The sequence below is a fragment of the Helicoverpa armigera genome, chromosome 8 (genome assembly GCF_030705265.1).
Source record: "Helicoverpa armigera isolate CAAS_96S chromosome 8, ASM3070526v1, whole genome shotgun sequence".
Taxonomy (NCBI): Eukaryota; Metazoa; Arthropoda; class Insecta; order Lepidoptera; family Noctuidae; genus Helicoverpa; species Helicoverpa armigera.
In genome coordinates this window covers 5,182,091-5,201,305 of record NC_087127.1, presented here as the reverse complement: position 1 = coordinate 5,201,305, position 19,215 = coordinate 5,182,091, and the positions used below count along the sequence as shown (strand labels likewise).

At 34.0% G+C, this 19,215-nt stretch overlaps 1 protein-coding gene across 3 annotated transcripts in view; it reads right to left on the bottom strand.

The window, feature by feature from the left end:
- The window catches only part of LOC110372805 (glutathione hydrolase 1 proenzyme), a 45,769-nt gene that overhangs the window by 2,926 nt on the left and 23,628 nt on the right, over positions 1-19,215 (bottom strand). For all 3 annotated transcript variants that reach the window (XM_021329776.3, XM_021329775.3, XM_021329771.3), the window contains 4 exons: positions 12,384-12,604; positions 6,467-6,656; positions 5,122-5,325; positions 443-692 (listed from right to left, as the gene is read on the bottom strand). In XM_021329776.3, the coding sequence (XP_021185451.3) occupies positions 443-692; positions 5,122-5,325; positions 6,467-6,656; positions 12,384-12,604 (865 nt within the window). The remainder of the gene's footprint in view (positions 1-442; positions 693-5,121; positions 5,326-6,466; positions 6,657-12,383; positions 12,605-19,215) is intronic.

The window sequence follows — 19,215 nt, the reverse complement described above, 5'->3', positions numbered from 1 at the left end:
TCGAGTAGAAGTTCCTATGTTTTTAGGTTTAATATTTCTTGTAACACCTCATTAAGTCTGTCACAAGAGCGACAACCGAGGACTACAGATACCTACGAGACTAAGATAAACCAAAGGCAAGAGGTCAAAGTTATTTATGTAGATTTATTATTTTTACATAATTAATAATGACAATTCTGCCTATTTCGTAATCGCATGAATTTGCGAAACACAAGGAAGTGGTCCACTTCCTCACTTTTTATTGCTAATTTTGAAGAATAATATAATTATAATGTTGATAAATTTTGAAGCGCTAAACAGAAACGTTTTGCAAAGTGTCAAGAGTTTTGAGTTCATATTATTACTTTTTGTTCAGTTTAGAGTTTACAAACCAGCTGATTCTTCAAACCATATATGAAATAAATACTTTTTTTATTTAAAAAAATCTGAAAAGGCCAGTCACCTCAGTCAGATCCAAGAAGTCCATATCTCCCAGCTTCGTCCTAGTAGCGTAGGCGTACTTGAAGGCCTCAATAATCCTGTGGTAGGTGAGGATCTTGTCTTCCGTGCTGTTGATGCTGGACGCGGTGAAGTTGTACCCGCTGAGGATGTTCAGGATGTTCACCAGGATTGCCCCACTGCTGGGTGGGGGAGGGGAGTAGAATGTGTCCCCGTTGCTTAGAGGCACCGCTATGGGGTCTGTGATTTTTGCTCTGGAAAGAAAATTAATAAATGATGATGAGTTGATTGCCAGGTCATTCCAGAACTGCGTAACATGTTTGCAGGGTGCAAGTATGTGTAAAAGGATTACCTCAGCCTGATGTCAGAGTGATTGAAAGAATAAGGGAGACGTTTCCTACTACACATCTTATAAAGGTAGCAAAAAGTTATGGATGTCCTTTTAAAAATCATTTTGTGTTATTTAGAGATGTAAGTTTAGCTAATAACAAATCAGAGCAAACATTTGAAATCTTCTTTGAACGAGTAACAAATGTGAAGTGACTTCATGAGACTTTCTCCCGGATATAGGATGTGCCTAATTATAGCTAGATTTGCTGAACTGACTGGCATTGTCGGTTGACGGGTTTAAAATTATTTTAACAAAGGCGGCTTACAATAACAGAACCTATTATAGGTTCTGTTATTTTAAGCCGCCTTTGTTCTTCCAAACGCTTTCACACATTTGCTGAATCAGTACAGCTCAACATTGGATAACAGGATTTATACCAAACGTTAAAAAAATGAGAAATGTTTATTAACTGACAAAAATAACTACCTAATTAACATTACAGACATATAAAAGTTATAAAACGGGTGGCTATAGGTAAAGTGAATTAGCGAGGGGTCAATAACGATGCTTTTTTGCATAATACTTAATAACCACATTTTTTTTTACCCTAGCGTTTATAAATCCTAATTACTAAACAATTTAACAAAATCTACACCCTTATATTGTTTGGTTTTGCAACTTATGCCGTACCCATGTAATCGCTGGCTCTCTGATATAGTTGTAGTTGTGTAGTCGATGTCATAATTTAATTGCATTCCTGCCCCTAGCCAACAGCTCGCAAATTATTCCTGTCGTGCATCTATTCTTAATCATTTCGCTATGTAATATTTGCATACACATGTATGTGTCTGTATTATTTAATAGTTCATTCATTAAGTCATCAGAATTTTTGCCTGCTTTGCCACTATTTTTTAGAATTAATTCTGAAAATTCTGATCTACAATAGTGATGAATCAAAATCAAAAACAATGCTAACATAGAAAACAGTTGGTCAACGGTTCAGAGCGTTTGTAGGTGGTTGACATTTATTTACAAAAAAACAAAAGTTGACAAAAGCTGTGTAATTTCATTGTAATAAAACAATAACACCTATGAGGTATTTACAACGACGTCTAAATAATTCATTTCTATGTAAATCCATGAGTCATGTCTTTCGTTTAATCAGGTGTAATGTTTTGTTTTCAATATTTAATGACTGTACCTATATTCTGATAAAAATAAGGTGACTGTTCGAAATTAATGTTGTGTTAACCTGACCACAGCACAGATAAGGTTATGGAAATTGAGAATACCAGAAGGTTTTGTTCATTTCTGCGTTCTATCAAAAGTTAGTGCGGAGGTAGCCATAACACTTTCGTTTCATGACTTATCGACAAAAGAATTCGTGACGAATTCAGGCGTTAGTCACACTCATGCTTAATTATTAAAACTACGTTTAACAGAACCATTGCAATGTCACATTTTTGTTTGATTTTGATGGAATTCCTATATTTAATAACCTGATGCTCTTTGCTCATATACCTCAGGCACATTCCTTTAGCGAATATTTCTGATAATGATACTATTTGCCGGTGAACTCAAAGTAGTTCAATTGAGACATATTTTGATAAGAATATGTATAAGTAGTCTGACACTGATAAAATGCTCAGCAATAACACAGCGAGGGTTTGCTGATTAAGGTATTTGGTTCAGCAAAACTATTGTGTTAGTACAAGGCATTGTATTGCCAATAGGTCACCTACCTGATTTGCGTATTTTTTGCATAGTTGGCAACTGGGTATTATTGCTACTTCGTAATTGAGTGTTAACATTTTACAAATACATCGCTTTTAACGTTAAGCAAAAAGTAATTTCTCTAAGTACCTAAATATAAATTGTTGAGATATCAAGTCTAAATGTGATTAAACTTTTGTATCTCGAAAAGTTTTCTATGGTTAGTCGGATATAAAAACATGTTTATTGCTGAGTATTTTTGTTCAATACTCCTGATCTTATGCACATAATTTAAAGAAACATCTCTACCTATGTATAGGATTTTTTTCTCATCTCGTATGAATATGAGGTCATCGAACATCTACTTTTTGTCTTGCGTTTCACAATACTCAATTTTAATAGAAGTAAGTAGGTATTTTTAACATAAATGCTCATCAAAATGTATGACTGTACTAGTTATACCAGCTGTTTAAAAGTAAGATGCAACATGGGGTTTGTTTTAATAACAGGCATGTTAATAGATTCTTGGTTATTCAGGTGACATAGGCGTACATAAGTATGTGGAGTAAGTAGTAAATAGAATAACATAGCTAGAATGTATAATATAATATAATAGTAGGTAAAAGCAAGTTTTGGAACGTTTCAGTTTTTACATGATGCCTGACGCTACCACAAACGCGAATCATGAGAACTTTGTTGGTAGCCCAAAAATTTTAATTAGATTTGACTACTAATGTGGCATACATTCTTTATAAACACGGACTACTTATTTTTGTCTTTAGGTCCAACTTCGCAAAAATCCTCATTAATTCATTCTTCCATCAGTTTCAATGCCTCACGCGACATCAAGTCTCGAGTAAAAACTCAGGCGCAGACGCGCAGTACTTACGTACTGGCTTCCAAACCTGTTCCCACAATGGTGTTTATTGCCAACTCCTGGCCCTCTGACCTCGAGGGAAACGGCTGTCTTGTATTGTGATAATATTTGCAAGGAATACACAGAAACTTGCCTAATACGGCGTATGAATTACATAATTAAAACATCTTGTGTTAATTAATATCTTTATTTTTCGTGCGGAATTATAAGATATGATTTTATCAGAATTATCTTTATCTTTAAATATAACCCAAAATTAAACTGCGTTTATTCAAAGTAGGCTGAAAATCAGCACTTTTCGAACGTATCAATTACGTGAGACCACTTCCTAAGTACGTGTTATTTATTACTGGGAAGATGTGGCTCAACAAACTCCCCAGCAACATATATTATGTCTGTCTGCCTTATACAAAATCTTAAAAATTTAATCTCAATACAAAATTATGTCATTCAATAAAGTGTTTGATAAAAAAAAGAATATGCCACATAAATAAATCCCTGAAAAACAATGAGATCAACAGAATGTTAATACTCGTTAGTAAGTTATATTCGTCCAATTCGCGCGGTTTAAGTAAACCTCAGAGACGCAAAATTCTTTTGTTTATATGAACTCTGAGAATGATGTCATCTGATACGTTTTATATTTATAAGTACGACTGTACCTTAGTTTTGTTTGTTATTAAGATAAGAATATACATATGTGTATGAAATATGTCTGTAGGTAGGAAAATAATGGATAAGGTAGTTAGAGTTTGTTGACAAAACACGATCATTCATATGTTATCGGATTATGTGATGCTTGAGAAAATATTAATGGCTATTGTTAGTGTACCTATTCCGCTCAATAACTAAAGCGTTTGCGTTTCAGTACTTCATTGTTTAGAGCTTAGGAATTGTTTTATAAGTAGTTTATCGAATTACAACTACAAAGCAATTCAATAATTGCAGAATTGTTTTCATCGACAGCACAACTATGTTAATATTGCTTCACTTGTTTATAAAGATTCTTTGTTCAGCATTTAGGTATACCTACTGTTATTTTTTTGTTAGTGTTGAATGGACATTTTTAATACCTTATCACCATAATTGGTTGACAAGAAAGTTCGAATTGTGTACCTACAGCCTACTTATGTATGCCTTAAAGTATTGTAATGTTTTCTTAAAACTCCTGTCTGAGATCTTGTTATAGGGGACCTGCAAGCACAGACTACTAACTAATAGGAAACGTTACTATTGCATTCAAATACCTAACTGTACATTTTATGACCTTCCTATTTAAATAAAAATATTAACAGTGCCATTAAAGATAAACCACATTTTTCTAGAACATTCCACATTCGTTTAAATATTTACTTCACGTTGTTAAAGCTAGCACCTACCTAGGTATATTACATGATATTACCTAGGACTGACCTTGGGGCCTGCCATGTAATTCGAAGACCGTACGAAATTGAATCTGATTACATTTATGTGAATTCACGTAACATTATATACCATAGACGAAACTATCAATGTAAAGTATTTTCCAAATCATTATTCTGAATATTTGGTATAAGAATACCTACACAGGGAACATGAAAAAATCTGGATTGCAATTTTTAGTACTTGTCTTGATACTTCTGCGAACTTCTTGGGACATAAAGTTTCCATCAGACGCTTCAGAAAAGTAGAACTTCCCAACAAGAACTGCATGTGTGTGTTCCAGTCCATAGACAACATGTTATACCCGTCTAGGGTTACCATTACAAAAAAATATACTTACTCATAGTGACTCAGATCCTCAGCAGTGATGATGCTCCCCACCCTCTCGAGATCATCCAAAAGGTCTGCAGCCAAGGTCCCATTGTACAGGTCATCGCCCCCGTTTTCAGCTATCCTTGCGAAGGTATTACATAAGGCTTCGCTAGGCTTCACCATCGTGCCAGGCTTGTGGAACTGCCCTTTTGCCGTGTTGAAGTACATTTTCCTGAGGATTTAAGGAATGTGATGAGTTTCCTTGTCTCAATAAGCGGTTTCTGAGGACCGTTTTTGGCGGTTTATCTATTCATGTTCTTTTATAAGGACAGTGATGTGGTGAACAAAGGGCTTGTTCGGTGTTTTTATGAAAAAAATCTAATTGCAATTGTATGTTTTTCAAATACTCATTTATCTACAATCAGACAATCCGGTACTATTTATTTTGTAGTTTTACCTATTTTATATGTTGCCATGTGTAAATGTGCCAATAAGTAATTTTCTTAATTTCCATTTATTTTTAAATTGTATTAAAGTCTAACAAGGCTTGTCCGCATTTTGTAATCTGATAATGAGCAGATAAATAAACACTCTTGAAGTAAACAAAGATATTAGTGTTTACTTTCTTTTAATCTTTAGTATAATCAGCTTAACATTTTAAGGTCGTTTCCATTATTCTGCCTATCAGATCTGTTGTTTTAATTAATTAATAAGACATTAGCCCCATATGTCGAATTCTTGTATCTAGTTAGCAACTACAGATAGACACCACATTTTGAACGGTCGTTTATACATAGGTTAGGTATATAGCGACGTTCCTGAAGATTTATGCCACAAAACAGAAGAATAGAGAATTCTCTTAATAACTGACACGAGCTCGTCGTTGAGGAAGCGAAGAACGATATTTATAGCACGAGGAAATAAGCCGTAAAATACGAAGACAAAGTTTACATTATAGAGTTTATACTCACTAATGAACTGAGTATACATAAGTCCTTGATTTTGTGAAGTTTGTTTGGTTGAGAATGAATTGTGCTGTAGCCTGTAGTTATCTTCAAGTCATCCTAATGTTTTGTTTTTATTTATTTATTTGGCCTCTTCTAGTGAAGTGATCGTAGTATCACCATCCTACTTTTTACAAGAAAATCGCTCATCTCTTCAGTATTCACAATACTGACACATCTTTATACCATACAAGGATAGATGATTTACCCCACGAAACTTCGGCAACTCGGCCACTACTGAGCGCTTCTGACCTTAGACAGACAATATGCATGTAAATTCACACACACAGATATGACTCACCCTGTTGCGTGAAGAAAAATATCTGCACAGTAAAGACTTTTTGGTAACAATAGCCAACATTAATTTACCTGAGATGCGGATCATTCTTGATATACGTAGCGCTCTCCAATCCATCGTACATGACTTTAGACATCTGGAAGCCATTCTTGCAGAGGTCCAGACTCGGGGCTATCAGGCTGTCCCAGGGTAACTTGCCCCAGCGTCTGTGGGCCGCCCACATTCCTCGAAGTTCTCCGGGCACGCCAATTGCAAGCGGACCTGGGTAAATAAAATAAATAAATTGTTGAATGATTTTAGTTCTAAATGGCTCGAAAATGTGATAAGGTTCTGTACCTACGTAATTTTGTGATGAATTTTCTTTTGGGGAATAATCAACCAACCGTATTTCAATAACATCGAAGATTTCTATGTTTTTATTGATTTAATATTAAAGTTGCAAACAATGGTAGTGTGTAAGGTTATACGAACAAGTTATCTATGTATATCTGACCACAAAAACCATAACTACTCTTGCGTCATGCGACAGTTTTTTAGTCAGTTCATCTGATACTTAAATTACAAATATTAAAATAAAATACTTTTTGTGGTCAAAGTCCTCGAAAGTTCTATATGAAACATATGTAATATGTCGTAGTGTACATTTGATCGTAATTCATGGTAATTCACAGCAATAGATAGATAATTGAATTGAAATAAATTAAACTACCGTAAAATGACCTCCAAACAAAGGAAAACATTTGAATTTGGAAGGCAGATCACGCAATAGACAAAAGTTTATTCTACTTTATCACATGTCGAATAAACAAAGGCAAAGATATAAAACAGCTAGTTCCTAGATTATCTGTGTAGGAGGGAAACAGGCTAGGTAACGGTGCTCCTAGATAGGTAATGGATTAGCAGGTTGCTGTACCTAGGTACTAGTGCCAAGCGGTATAAACCAGTTCTTTTTAATTTTTGTAATGGAAATTGTTTTTAATTCACTAATTTTGTTTTGTTTTTACCAAATAAATGACAATCGTGAACACTGGCCACGTGAAGCATGGTATTTAGTCTTTGGTCCCGCGACATGGTTTTGGATTATGAACTTTATTCTTATCTGATGTATTGGTCTTAATTAGTTGCATAAAAGCTTTATAAAATGGAAAGGCAGTTTAATGTTACGGCTTTGTGCGCTACAGCGAGTGAAACTGAATGAGGCGCCTACCAGTTCAGTCTTGATTGGACCACATTCAAAGAGAAAGCCTTAGAGAAATTTGCAATGACGTACATATCACACGAATTTGTTGTCAAACTTATTGTTTCAATTGCAATCTCGGTACGATGTTTAAATATATTCTGGTTTACAAACTGTGCTATTTTTATAAGTCTGAGAGAACGTAAACGAAAGGATATCTTAACTAGAGCACAGATTACTAACTGAATTCGTTCCATATTTAAAATCGTTTTTTTTCAGTAAGCGAAACAAATGCAACAATGAAAGTGGCTCTATTTAATCAGCCAGTACCTTTACCTATAAAGAAGAGTTAATTGAAAAAAATATCATTATCCTGCCCCGTTGTTATTTATGTTAAATGGTAATTACTTAAAGTTTTATTTTCAAACGGTTCCGAAATTATCCTGTTTATATACCATTTTCCTGTCGTTGGTATAAGTACATTTTAAGTCGATACATAACTTTTTAACCCTAAATCACCTTGCCTGCAAAGGGTGAATAAGTAATAACACTTCAGGGGCGTAGAAACGTCTAGAAATACTGCCTAAATGTCAAATATAATGGCTTCTATATTACGTAATAAATTGTGTAGGTACGAGCAAGGGTGCTTAATTTTGTTGGCTAGCATCCATAACGAAAATAATATTTTAATGTTTATTAGGTATACTCCTCGTACTTCTCACTCTAGATTATTTTTTTCCGTACCTATATAGCATTAAGTTTAAAATACATGTTATATTACATACAAAATCGATTTTCTAAAAACACTTGAACTGCATTGAGTTTTAATTTTAAACTACACACAGTACTCAATTGTACCGTTATTTCATAATCCAATGAAAATAGAAGATTTTTATAGAAACCTTGTTGTTTTATTTTCTATTTTAAATGTCAACTGTTTTTGCTCTACAATAGGTTCGTATAACTGTGGAGGTCGTTAATGTTTCTAAAAAGCGTAATACCAAATATAAATGTCAATGAATGCTATTATTCTTAAGGCAACCCCTCGCCAGACCCCTTCAGACAGTCTAAATATCTACAATAAAAGAGGGGTGGATGTTTCTAGAAATATTGCTTACTCCAAATCCGGAATCTGGCAATTGTTTTTTTTTTGTTTATTCAACTGTTTATGAGAAACAATACAAAGTAATACCTACGTGACAATAATATCTAGAGCGATTTCAATAATGTTGATTAAATGATACAAATTGTTGATTAAGTGCTTTGTTTGAAGCACGTGAGTTTTGTTTTGATAGTTTATTTATTTGGTCTTATTTTGAAACGAGGTTTTAGTCAAATTTTTTGATTGCTTGCTAAAAGTAAGAGCTCTGTATATTTCAGTGCTAGTAAAGGCTGTTCATTCCGATAATATTTTGGTACTGATATTGCAGAAAAAGATCTAAATAAACATAAATAAAGAGCCTATTATTACTTACTATTATACTTAATTATTTTTAGCCTTGATATTCCTATCGAGAAAACGAGAGAAAACTACTAATATGTATATACTTTTCTTTATAAATATAGAAACTGATGTCACATCGACCGGTTTCTTTTCTATCCATAGTTCTAGCATTTTCTCGACCATCAAGGGCGTAGGCCTAGTGCACGTAGACAGACGACTGTTTGTATTTACTACTAGCTGTTGCCCGCGACTTCGTCTGCGTGGGCAATATAGAATGCGGAGCTAGAGGATTACTACTTAGCAGCCGCACAGGTTGACCAATAAATGTTGTGGTGTGGATGTGTGGCCATTTATCTAAATAAAGAAGTAAAATTTGTAATGTTCAGGAAATCTTTGGGTCTAGTCAACCGTTTTGAAAACATATGCAAATGTTTTTGCCGCGCGTGATTTTGAATGAGCGTGACGTATGTGTTTGAAAATTGATCTCTATGAGGGCCACCGTGCGTGAATCTACAAAACGCACCTACGCGCGTGAGTGCCCAAAAAACCCGCACGATGATGCAGATCTGCACTCCCTCAGAAACGCGCGTAGGTACATCGGCACGCAACATGCAGCGTGATGCGGGGCAGTGTGAAGATCACCTGAGAGCCGCCGTGCGTGAATCTACAAAACGCACCTACGCGCGTGAGTGCGCAAAGAACCCGCATGATGATGCAGATCTGCACTCCCGCAGGAACGTGCGTAGATGACACGCAATATGCAGCATGATGCGGGGCAGTGTGAAGATCGCCTAAACTAATAAAACCCCAAGTCAATTTGCTTATGAAAAAATGTGCAATTCCATCTATCATGTATCCAACATGATAGTTAATTGTTCCGCGAATGTAATCATTTTTGACGTTAATATTCGAAAAACTCTTTAGATGGCTCCGTTTAAAATTTGGATAAGTACTATATATACAATTTTCCTTGCATCACGATAACAATTATAGCGGTATATTGATGTGGCATGGCAAACTGTCAAACAATATTAAAATTAAACCCTCTGCTACAATATGGTGAATTATAGAAAATAGACAACTCCATCTGTGAATATAAATGGTAATTGATATGTGTTGTTTATTTACCACCTTGCTGCTTTGTCAAATTTGATGTATTTTATATACCATAGATGGAGCCACTTTAACCTTGGCTAAACAATTTCGTAAAATTTTATTTTTCTTCCGAGTTATTTATAAATACAAGATTTTCTGTTTAAAGATTAATAATAGGCCGGTCAACTAATATAAGTACAACATTCAATTATGTGTTATTATTGCATACGCTTTCACAGAAACGTTAACAGAAATAATGGTTCATTGCTCATTCCCCGTAAGGGATAGCGTGATAATATATAGCCTATGTGTTGAACCGGCCCCCAAGTAATATTCATGCAAAATTTGGTTTAAATCCATGCAGTACTTTTTGAGTTTATCCGGGACAAACATACAGACAAACAGATAAACAGACATACAGACAAAAATTCTAAAAACTACATTTTTGGGTTCAGAATCGATTATGGATCACCCCCCAAGTATTCTTTAAAAAAAATATTCAATGTACAGTTTTGACTTTCCTATCATTTTATTATATGTATAGAAGATATAGATTTAACTGATTTCTTGTGTGATTAAGATATATTATTAATATCGTAGGGTATGTATAACTGATAAAATAACATTTCAGTTTTATTGTTTTTCTTTGAATTTACATTGTATATACATAGATATTTACAACACAAAAAAAACTATCCTAGTAAATAAAAGCACTACTTATAGGTATCTAAAAAGCGTCAAAAAAATCATCCCCACCGCTGTCGACTGGGAGCGTACCCAAGAGGCTGGCAGCATTACCTCGTTGGATGGCCATGCTGATCCTTTGTCCGAGGTAATAGCCATTTTATTTGAAACAATATTATACTTAAATGAAAAATATCTCTTTTAGTAACCAATTTCGTCACCAGCCAACTTGGTTTCAACTTACCACATCATTCTAGTACCAGTATCTACTCCCATACATGTCATATAACACGACATACCAAACCAACTTATAAGGCTATCGAAAGCCTAAGCCTTAATTCATTGGAATTATGCAATGTTCCATTTGCTGCGAATTTCTATAACCTATCTCCTATCCGTTGTTTTGCAATAAGAGATTGAATTTTGACATGAAGTCAATATAAATTATGTCATATTGCAATCTCTAATCGCGAAACAATCGATAGATCGGTTATAGAAATCCACCATCAAAGATAAAAGATAACACATGATTACAAACCTTTTTGTAAACAAGTAGTCTATGATAAAAAGTTATATCATTATCTATTCTGTTTACGGCCATATTGTCACGTATGTCGTGGGACATAAATAAATTATATAAAAATTGGAAATACTTAATAATATTTTTTTCGTGTCATACAGTTTCAGAATCTACGCCTTTTTATACTTCAGTAATTATTTCAAAATCAAAATAAAAAATCATTTATTCAAACTTGGCTGCAAGACAGCACTTTTTGGACGTCAGGAATTTAAAAAAGACTGCCCCCAAAACGTTCACTTCAATTCAAAGCCCACCCTTCACCACTTCCTATGTGTTTTTGCTGGGAAGAAGTGGCGCAACAAACTCCCTAGCAATTTTATTGACTTCTGTCATTCGAAATATGCATGTTCAGTGAAGATACCTACTTCAAGGTTCCTGATAAGATGTTTCAGTTAACCCAATTAACCTAAACCTGTATCTGTATTTATTATTAAATGCACTTTGATTAAAACCTGACCTCATTTTATAATCTATGGCGCTAAATATAAATTATGTTAAAGATAGGTTAGTTCGGTATAGAGGTTTTGTATTATTGTTGTTTTTTACTATCTAAGATTGTTATCTTTTTAGGTGTAAGCCTACTTTGATACTTACATAACTACCTATGTACTTATTGTTTATTGTAAACATGATAATATTCAAGGAAATATGTGTCGATACTTGAAGTTGAGACTTTTCCAATTAAGTTTATGAATCAATTAATTCCTTTTATGCGATTTATGAAACATTGTGTTTTCAGGATGAAAACAGAACTCACTTTGAATACATTTTGCTAGCGAATAGTTTGAAATCCTATTTGTAATTTAGTATATCGTATTATTCTAGTTGATGTTTTATCTCACGAAAGTCTTTGTATGACTGAGTTACTAAGCGCTCTTGAGGCTACGCAACACAATGTACATTTACCTACACACAAAAGTTTGGCTCACCCGCTTTCGTGATATAAAACATCTGACACAGACAAGAAATTTCTCAGTAAAAACCTTACTAAAAACTAAAACAACCTACCTTTAGCAGCTTTATCCCAGCTGCCATTAAACATATCGACGGTCGCTGCTCCGGGTGCCGTCTCCCTAGCGTTCACCGTATACGCCTTCTCCTCATCTTTGATGTAAACGGTCATGAAGAACCCCCCACCCAGACCCATGCTCTGCTGGTTGAGCAGGCCATTGCAGAACATGGCTGCCACCGCTGCGTCCACTGCCGATCCATTCTTTATGAGGACCTCTCTGGAACAAAGGTGGTTGATGTTAGTTGGTATAGAGTCGACATATGGGGATTATTTTGTTCTAGGAAATTACTAGATATAGCACCAGTTAGGTACATGTATAAATCTAGGTATTGCTATTATTGTATCATGTGTGAAGCTCAGAATTTGACATTTATTTTCGTTTTAGTGTGTTTTCTTTAAAACTGAAATGTTCTCACGAAACCCAAGATCAGTTTAGTACAGAGTGCGTTTAGTGCTTAGCTTGTCCATCCATAAGCATCCACTATAGGTACTTAAAAAAGTAACATGAAAGTTATCTATGCCTTGAAATCTAAGGATAAATTGAATAAGAATTTAATCAAAATGCCGATACATCGGGCAACAATAATGGGTATATGAAAATTCTCATCTTTTGAAAATCAGTGTTTTCTGATATAGGAATTTCTTAGAACCTAAGTTATCGATACTCTACTTTCTTGCCTTTTATTTTCAAGCAAGAAGATCACACATACATTGTATCTCTTCGTCATTTATTTGCCCTATACAATTAGTATAAACATAGCACTTAGCTCGTATACATTGTAGGTATTGTATTTGACATTAGCCACACAGGCTCAGCTGCTAGAGGTCGGACTGGATCGATACCATCTGACTAGGCTGGCAATATTCTGCCTTTCGCTCTTCAGCCTGTATTTCATCTCGATTTTATGTCTGGCTAGACTTTTAGATTATAAAGTATTTTTGTTCACTTGGTTGGTGTTATGTATAACTTTTATAATAGGTTTAGGTGTAAGTAGGTAAGTATGTAAGTGGTCTGCAAATTACACAAATAAATAAATTTTATAGTCAATTGTTTTGAGAGCTGTTTAGAAAAAATGTTTAGTATTATGTATAGGTATGCGTAGTTATATTTATGTGTAGTACTTATACCTAATTAATTCCCGTTCAAGGAAGTTGTATTGTTTCAACAGTTTACACTAACCCAATTAAAAATAAATCTTAGTTGTATTTCCTTGTAGCATACCTACTTAATGACAATTCAAAAATAATAATTATTTACAAAGTTTACGGTTTTCATTGCAGACGGTTAATTTTATTTATAAATAATAATTTTCCTTCAATTAAACAGCTTTAAATAACTCTGCTTAATATTGCTTCATTTTAACCGTATTGAAAATCGTTCTTAACGCAAAAAATATAGAATCAATCTAATAAGGCCTTCTAACATTGGTCAAGCACTAGGTAAAGGCTTATTTGTATTATTATAATCTCCATCATCTCAGTTATAGGACGTCCACTGCTGAACATAGGCCTCCCCCTAGATGTCTACAGATAACTGTTGGAGGCGACCTGCATCCAGCATCTTATATTATATAAATATTTATATTATACAGTTTATATTTGCTGATGTCTACAAGCGGACACTTAAGTCCTATTTGCATAGTCAGCAACAATGTTGCTAGAAACGATGTAAATGTAAACTGTAAATATGCAATGTAAATTGTCTTTGCATTACCTACTCAAACTGCATTATAATATGACATCTAACTGCACCTAAGACTTCATTTACTTATTTATGTTCTGATTTTCATATATTCTTTAGCTGTGGAAAATTTGAATCATTATCACTCTTTGTAGGTAAGTACCTATGTCAAAAACAATTGTGATTGCAATAATTCAGTAATACAGGGAATTTTAAGTCACAATTATTATTTAAATCGATATATCTACATAGTATCAAAACGTAAAATGTAAAATAGATATGTCAAAAGAAAAATAAAAAATTGCAACATTTTAATTTCATTGTGAAAAAAAACACGTCATTATTATTGTTCAATACTTTTCCGTAGATAAAGATATGACACAGTTTTGTTTCAGTTCTAACGAAATAAAAGCATAATCTATGCATGACTCATTAGTTCAATGCGTCATGAGAGTACAGTTTTTCTAATAAGTAACAACATCTGATTATAATTTATTGTGTAATATTTTAGCTACTTTGTTTTCTACTGTTTTTTACGTCTTTATGCTAACTACTAACTGTGGATTGCAATAATCGATCATCAATCGAATTATCAACTCAGCCATAGGACGTCCACTGCTGAACATAGGAGGCCCCCCCCTTAGATCTCCACAGATACCTGTTGGAGGCGACCTGCATCTAGCGTCTTCCGGCGACCTTTATAAGATCGCTGTATCAATATTTGGCATAAGCTTCATATAAATTACTAATTATTCATTTAAATAAATAAAAATTCATATAAATTATTCTCTAATCGAAAAACAAAGGTTATTGTAATCCGCACTAAAGTTAATTTTGATAAAGTTCTGCAAGTCCAAGATGGGACACCTTGAAGTTGCTGGAATCAAAGAATCCCTTAGGATACAATACACGTCAACACGGCAAGAAATTGACATTCGAAAGAGCAAGCCTTGGTAACCTAGCGACGAAAACCATTAATTTAGGTCAAGATTACCCATAAAATTACAATATTACCCATTATACGAATTTATTTGAATTGTCTAGACATCATTTTCGCTACGAACTATTGGGAACATTCCTATATTTTTTCTTAAACATACTGAAACATTTCCTACATTCTGAAAATCAGTGTCAAGGGAGTGGCCGAAATATCGAAAAAGATTAACATTTATTTGTTACACATCTGTATCTCTGTATTGCTTTGCTCGATAATGACGGATAATTTCAATGAATGAATTACTTCAATAAAATATTGTGTCATTTTTTTCAGATTGACGCATTAAAATAGTATAGTCAGAAATTAAGATTAGTAATCATAAAATTCTCATTATAGTTTTACATTCCCACTTAGTCACGGACTTTCCCGATATCTTGTATAATGCTAATGAGAAAATATTTTCATTTTTACACCGATATTATCGGCAGGTCTCATGCGTCTGCGCACTTTGTTTTAAAACGATAACTTTATGAACAATGCTTTAACAGTCACCGAGATTTCATCATTCTGTTTAATAATAAAAATAAAAAAAATGAAAATAAAACCGGCGTGACTTGTTCCACTGTTTTGATTGTGCGTCACGTGCGCATACGCAGAACTTTTGTTTGCTGGAAAAATACTCAAAATTTCGGTAGCGTTACCTTTTACCATCATGAGTCATTTTTAGATTGGAAAAATAATCTGCAGTATACTTAATCAAATAATGTCCAATTAGGTCCATAAATAAATAGACAGTAAATAAAAGAAGTCAACATTGCATATCCTTTGAAAAATTGGAGTCAAGATCTTCAATGTACGCGCCCTAAGATTCCTCTTAGCAACCATTAACATTTTTGTCCCACAATAATGACATCATTACAGCCTAATAGCCAATCATCGCCAGATAAAAACTGCTGATTCTTATTAACAATTAGAGGTTAGTAGCGTGACTATAGCTCACGAACCGACCACAGATCTCTCTTTCTCAGACCAGAGACTAATATCACCGAAAGAGGTTGAGCCGGAATAGATTTTAATCTTCATCAGACATGCAGCTAAGATTTGGTGTTGTTGCCATTTGAGAATTTAAAACCAGATCAGCGCTGAATTTGGTCACATTCCGTTTACTTTTTGGTCGTTCCCTGGCTATTTTCCAATTTTCTCTCTCATAATATTTTCTTTAGTTCCTTCGGAGATTATAGATATATGTTTTAAACTATTGAAAACATCTTCAAATATTTTCACTCTTCAATATATTTACCAACTTCTTTTTGGATAGGACTACTGGACTACTTATGCAACGACGTATTAGTTCATGATAATAATACTCACTGTAATTGGATCTTTCAAATAATATTAATTTTAGACCTTTTTTGTTTATTATAGAGATTTTTTGTGTAGTAACGTCTGTTTCTTACACCTTTTTCATAACGATATCGGTTACTACGTAGTATTAGTTTATTCTAGAACCGATCGTGGCCTTGCATGTATAACTCGCTTAACGATTGAAATCTTATTTCATCATATGCCGGTAGATTCTACCATCTAAGGAATCAGAAGGAAATAGCCGTCCCTTTCCGTAGTTTAGATCCGACCTTAATTATCCTACTACGGTAGAAGGAGTATGGATGTAGCTAAGCATACAAGTACAGTAAACTGCACATTTGTGGTAACTGTCACGCATCTTAACTCAATAGTAATAAGTACGATTTTCCTGATTGACCTGAAGTTGACTGTACGTACGATAAGGTTTTCTTTGCGCAGGCCTCTATACTGAATGCCGGTCTGCAGTTACCCTTTTGAACACTCCTCCCGAAGGACATATCCTTGGACTGTATCGATCCAACCTTAATGTCCTCGAGAGAATTACATCATCTTACCAAACATGTATTACTGTGAAAGTGAGTTTGTTTGTCTGTTATGCTTTCACGCTGAAAACGCGCAACCATTTGAAATGAAAAACATGGAGATGGGGATATGCTACTTTTTATGGGGTTGCGGGAACAAAATCTAGTAGGAAATTAATGTCTCGTTACTCTCCTCAGTTCCAAAGTTACATTACTTTTTACAATATCGTGCTAAAATGTAATTATACTTGAACCAATTTAACGTACACTGTATGTAGCATTTATCTGTTTTATACACGATCAATGACCTAACTGGTTGAAGAAGTTTTTAGAGCAAAAAATGTTACGTAGCCTGCCTGGTAAGGACCGTTACCTGCTCTATGGTACCACTAATATTATATCTTGAGAGCAAATGGGTGTGGTTTTGGACCAAGTTTTACGTTCATAAAATACTTTTTTATCCATCTTATAATATTGGTTGTTAGAGCTTCACGAGGTATGTAAAAAAATTGTATACCTAACATAAGAATACATATGTGTAATCTAAGCTCATATGTGGCAAAATAATACCAATATTTCCTAACCCATTTACCCAACTGTGTATTAAAAGGGGAAATGTTTATAATTTATTAGCAATAGTATCGTATGTTTACAACGTCATACAATATAAACAATAAAGTTATTGTTTTCAGTACACAATCTGACTGTTTTTCGTTCTCGAGTCATAATATGAAACGGTTCATTAGGCACCCTGTTAAAGAGTTGTTAGCGAGTGATAAATGGCAAATATCAGTCTTAACAAAGTATGATGTAGTATTCAGTAAATAGTACTAAGGTACACAAGTAGATGTAGTATGAGTTAGTATTGTATGAAATGGAAAATTTACAGAAAGTACTGCGCTGGAATAGTTCATACACTTTGAAGAAAGTGATAAACTGTTCACTGTGATAACAGAGTTACTTTGTCGTACCTACTGATAATGTAGTTAACCTTTTTAATATGGAACAACATTCATTGTAGGCATAATAATGTTTGAATGTCTGAACGTTGTTATGAAAAACTGCTGAAAAAGCTTTTCTTTGATGCTGAAAACTTATTTTCTATCCAATGTTCAACGATATTGATCTCAAGTCAGGCGATTGCTACTTTTGGTACTTGCATAAAATGACAATGAGTACCTACCTATATGACAACAAGTACTAAATGGACTGAGTGCAAGCAATTCAGATTGATTTATGTTCATTTGTTTTTCAAACGGTCCTCTTCTAAATCAGTGACTTTGAACTTGCAAACAGCGAACATATTGTTAATTCAAGATCAAGTTTTTTTATCCATTCGCATTTGTTTTGCCAACTTTATACTATTCTCATAGCTTTTACATATTTATGGTTTCACTTTGGCGTAAACATGTTTGCTATATATTATGGATTATTCTAAGAACATTTGTGTTTCAAACAGAGAGAAGTCGAAAATAACTAAGAGACTTCTATTTTTAAATTGTTTTATTTTCTCTAAAAGCAGCGGGAGGATTTGTCAATGTCTCTCTCGAGATGCATCGCACGTGTTTTGTTTATTATTTTTTGTTCAATCTTCATTTAGATTATACTTTAGTTATTTGTCAACAACTATATGGTAACTAATCTTATAAGTATAGACAATATCCCTAACATTTATCTACCCAATGGATTGATGGAAATTGGCATAGGAGCAAACATGGAAAGATGTCCTATCTCTGTGGTTCTACACCATCAAGCAAAAGAGAGACTATGCTCTTTAAATTGTGTATTCCATTATCTTCTTTCAAGAAACGAATGACTATTAAAACTACTGAGTAGTAAGATATCTCCTTACATGATGATAAGTAATTTTAATCCTATCTTTCTTCTAAGTATATCCTATATTGAAGTTTGCAGGATTACATAACAACGGCAGACAACGCAATATGAAAAGGGCTTCAGTCTCACAGAGCTACAGAAAGTTCGTAGATATATGTCAGAGGCTGCTAAATATATCTCCTGAAACGCTAGATCAATAAAACCAGGGCTCTTCAGAAAACAGCTTTAGTGAAGCGAATCACACATTAAACGTTGAAGTAGGTAGTATTCGACTGGTGACGGATAATTTACACTTTTGAATTCGCAAAAATCTATGAAAGTCAAAAATAATACGAGAAAAGTATAGCGACTTTCATGAGGTGGAAAACTGCGGTGTGTTATATTATGGCCCGTTCGACATCCAACTTCTATTTAGAGTTGGATGTCTTTAAATAAAACAACCTCATGCTTACCTATCTTATTGCTTTCTTTTGACTACATCACCAGTT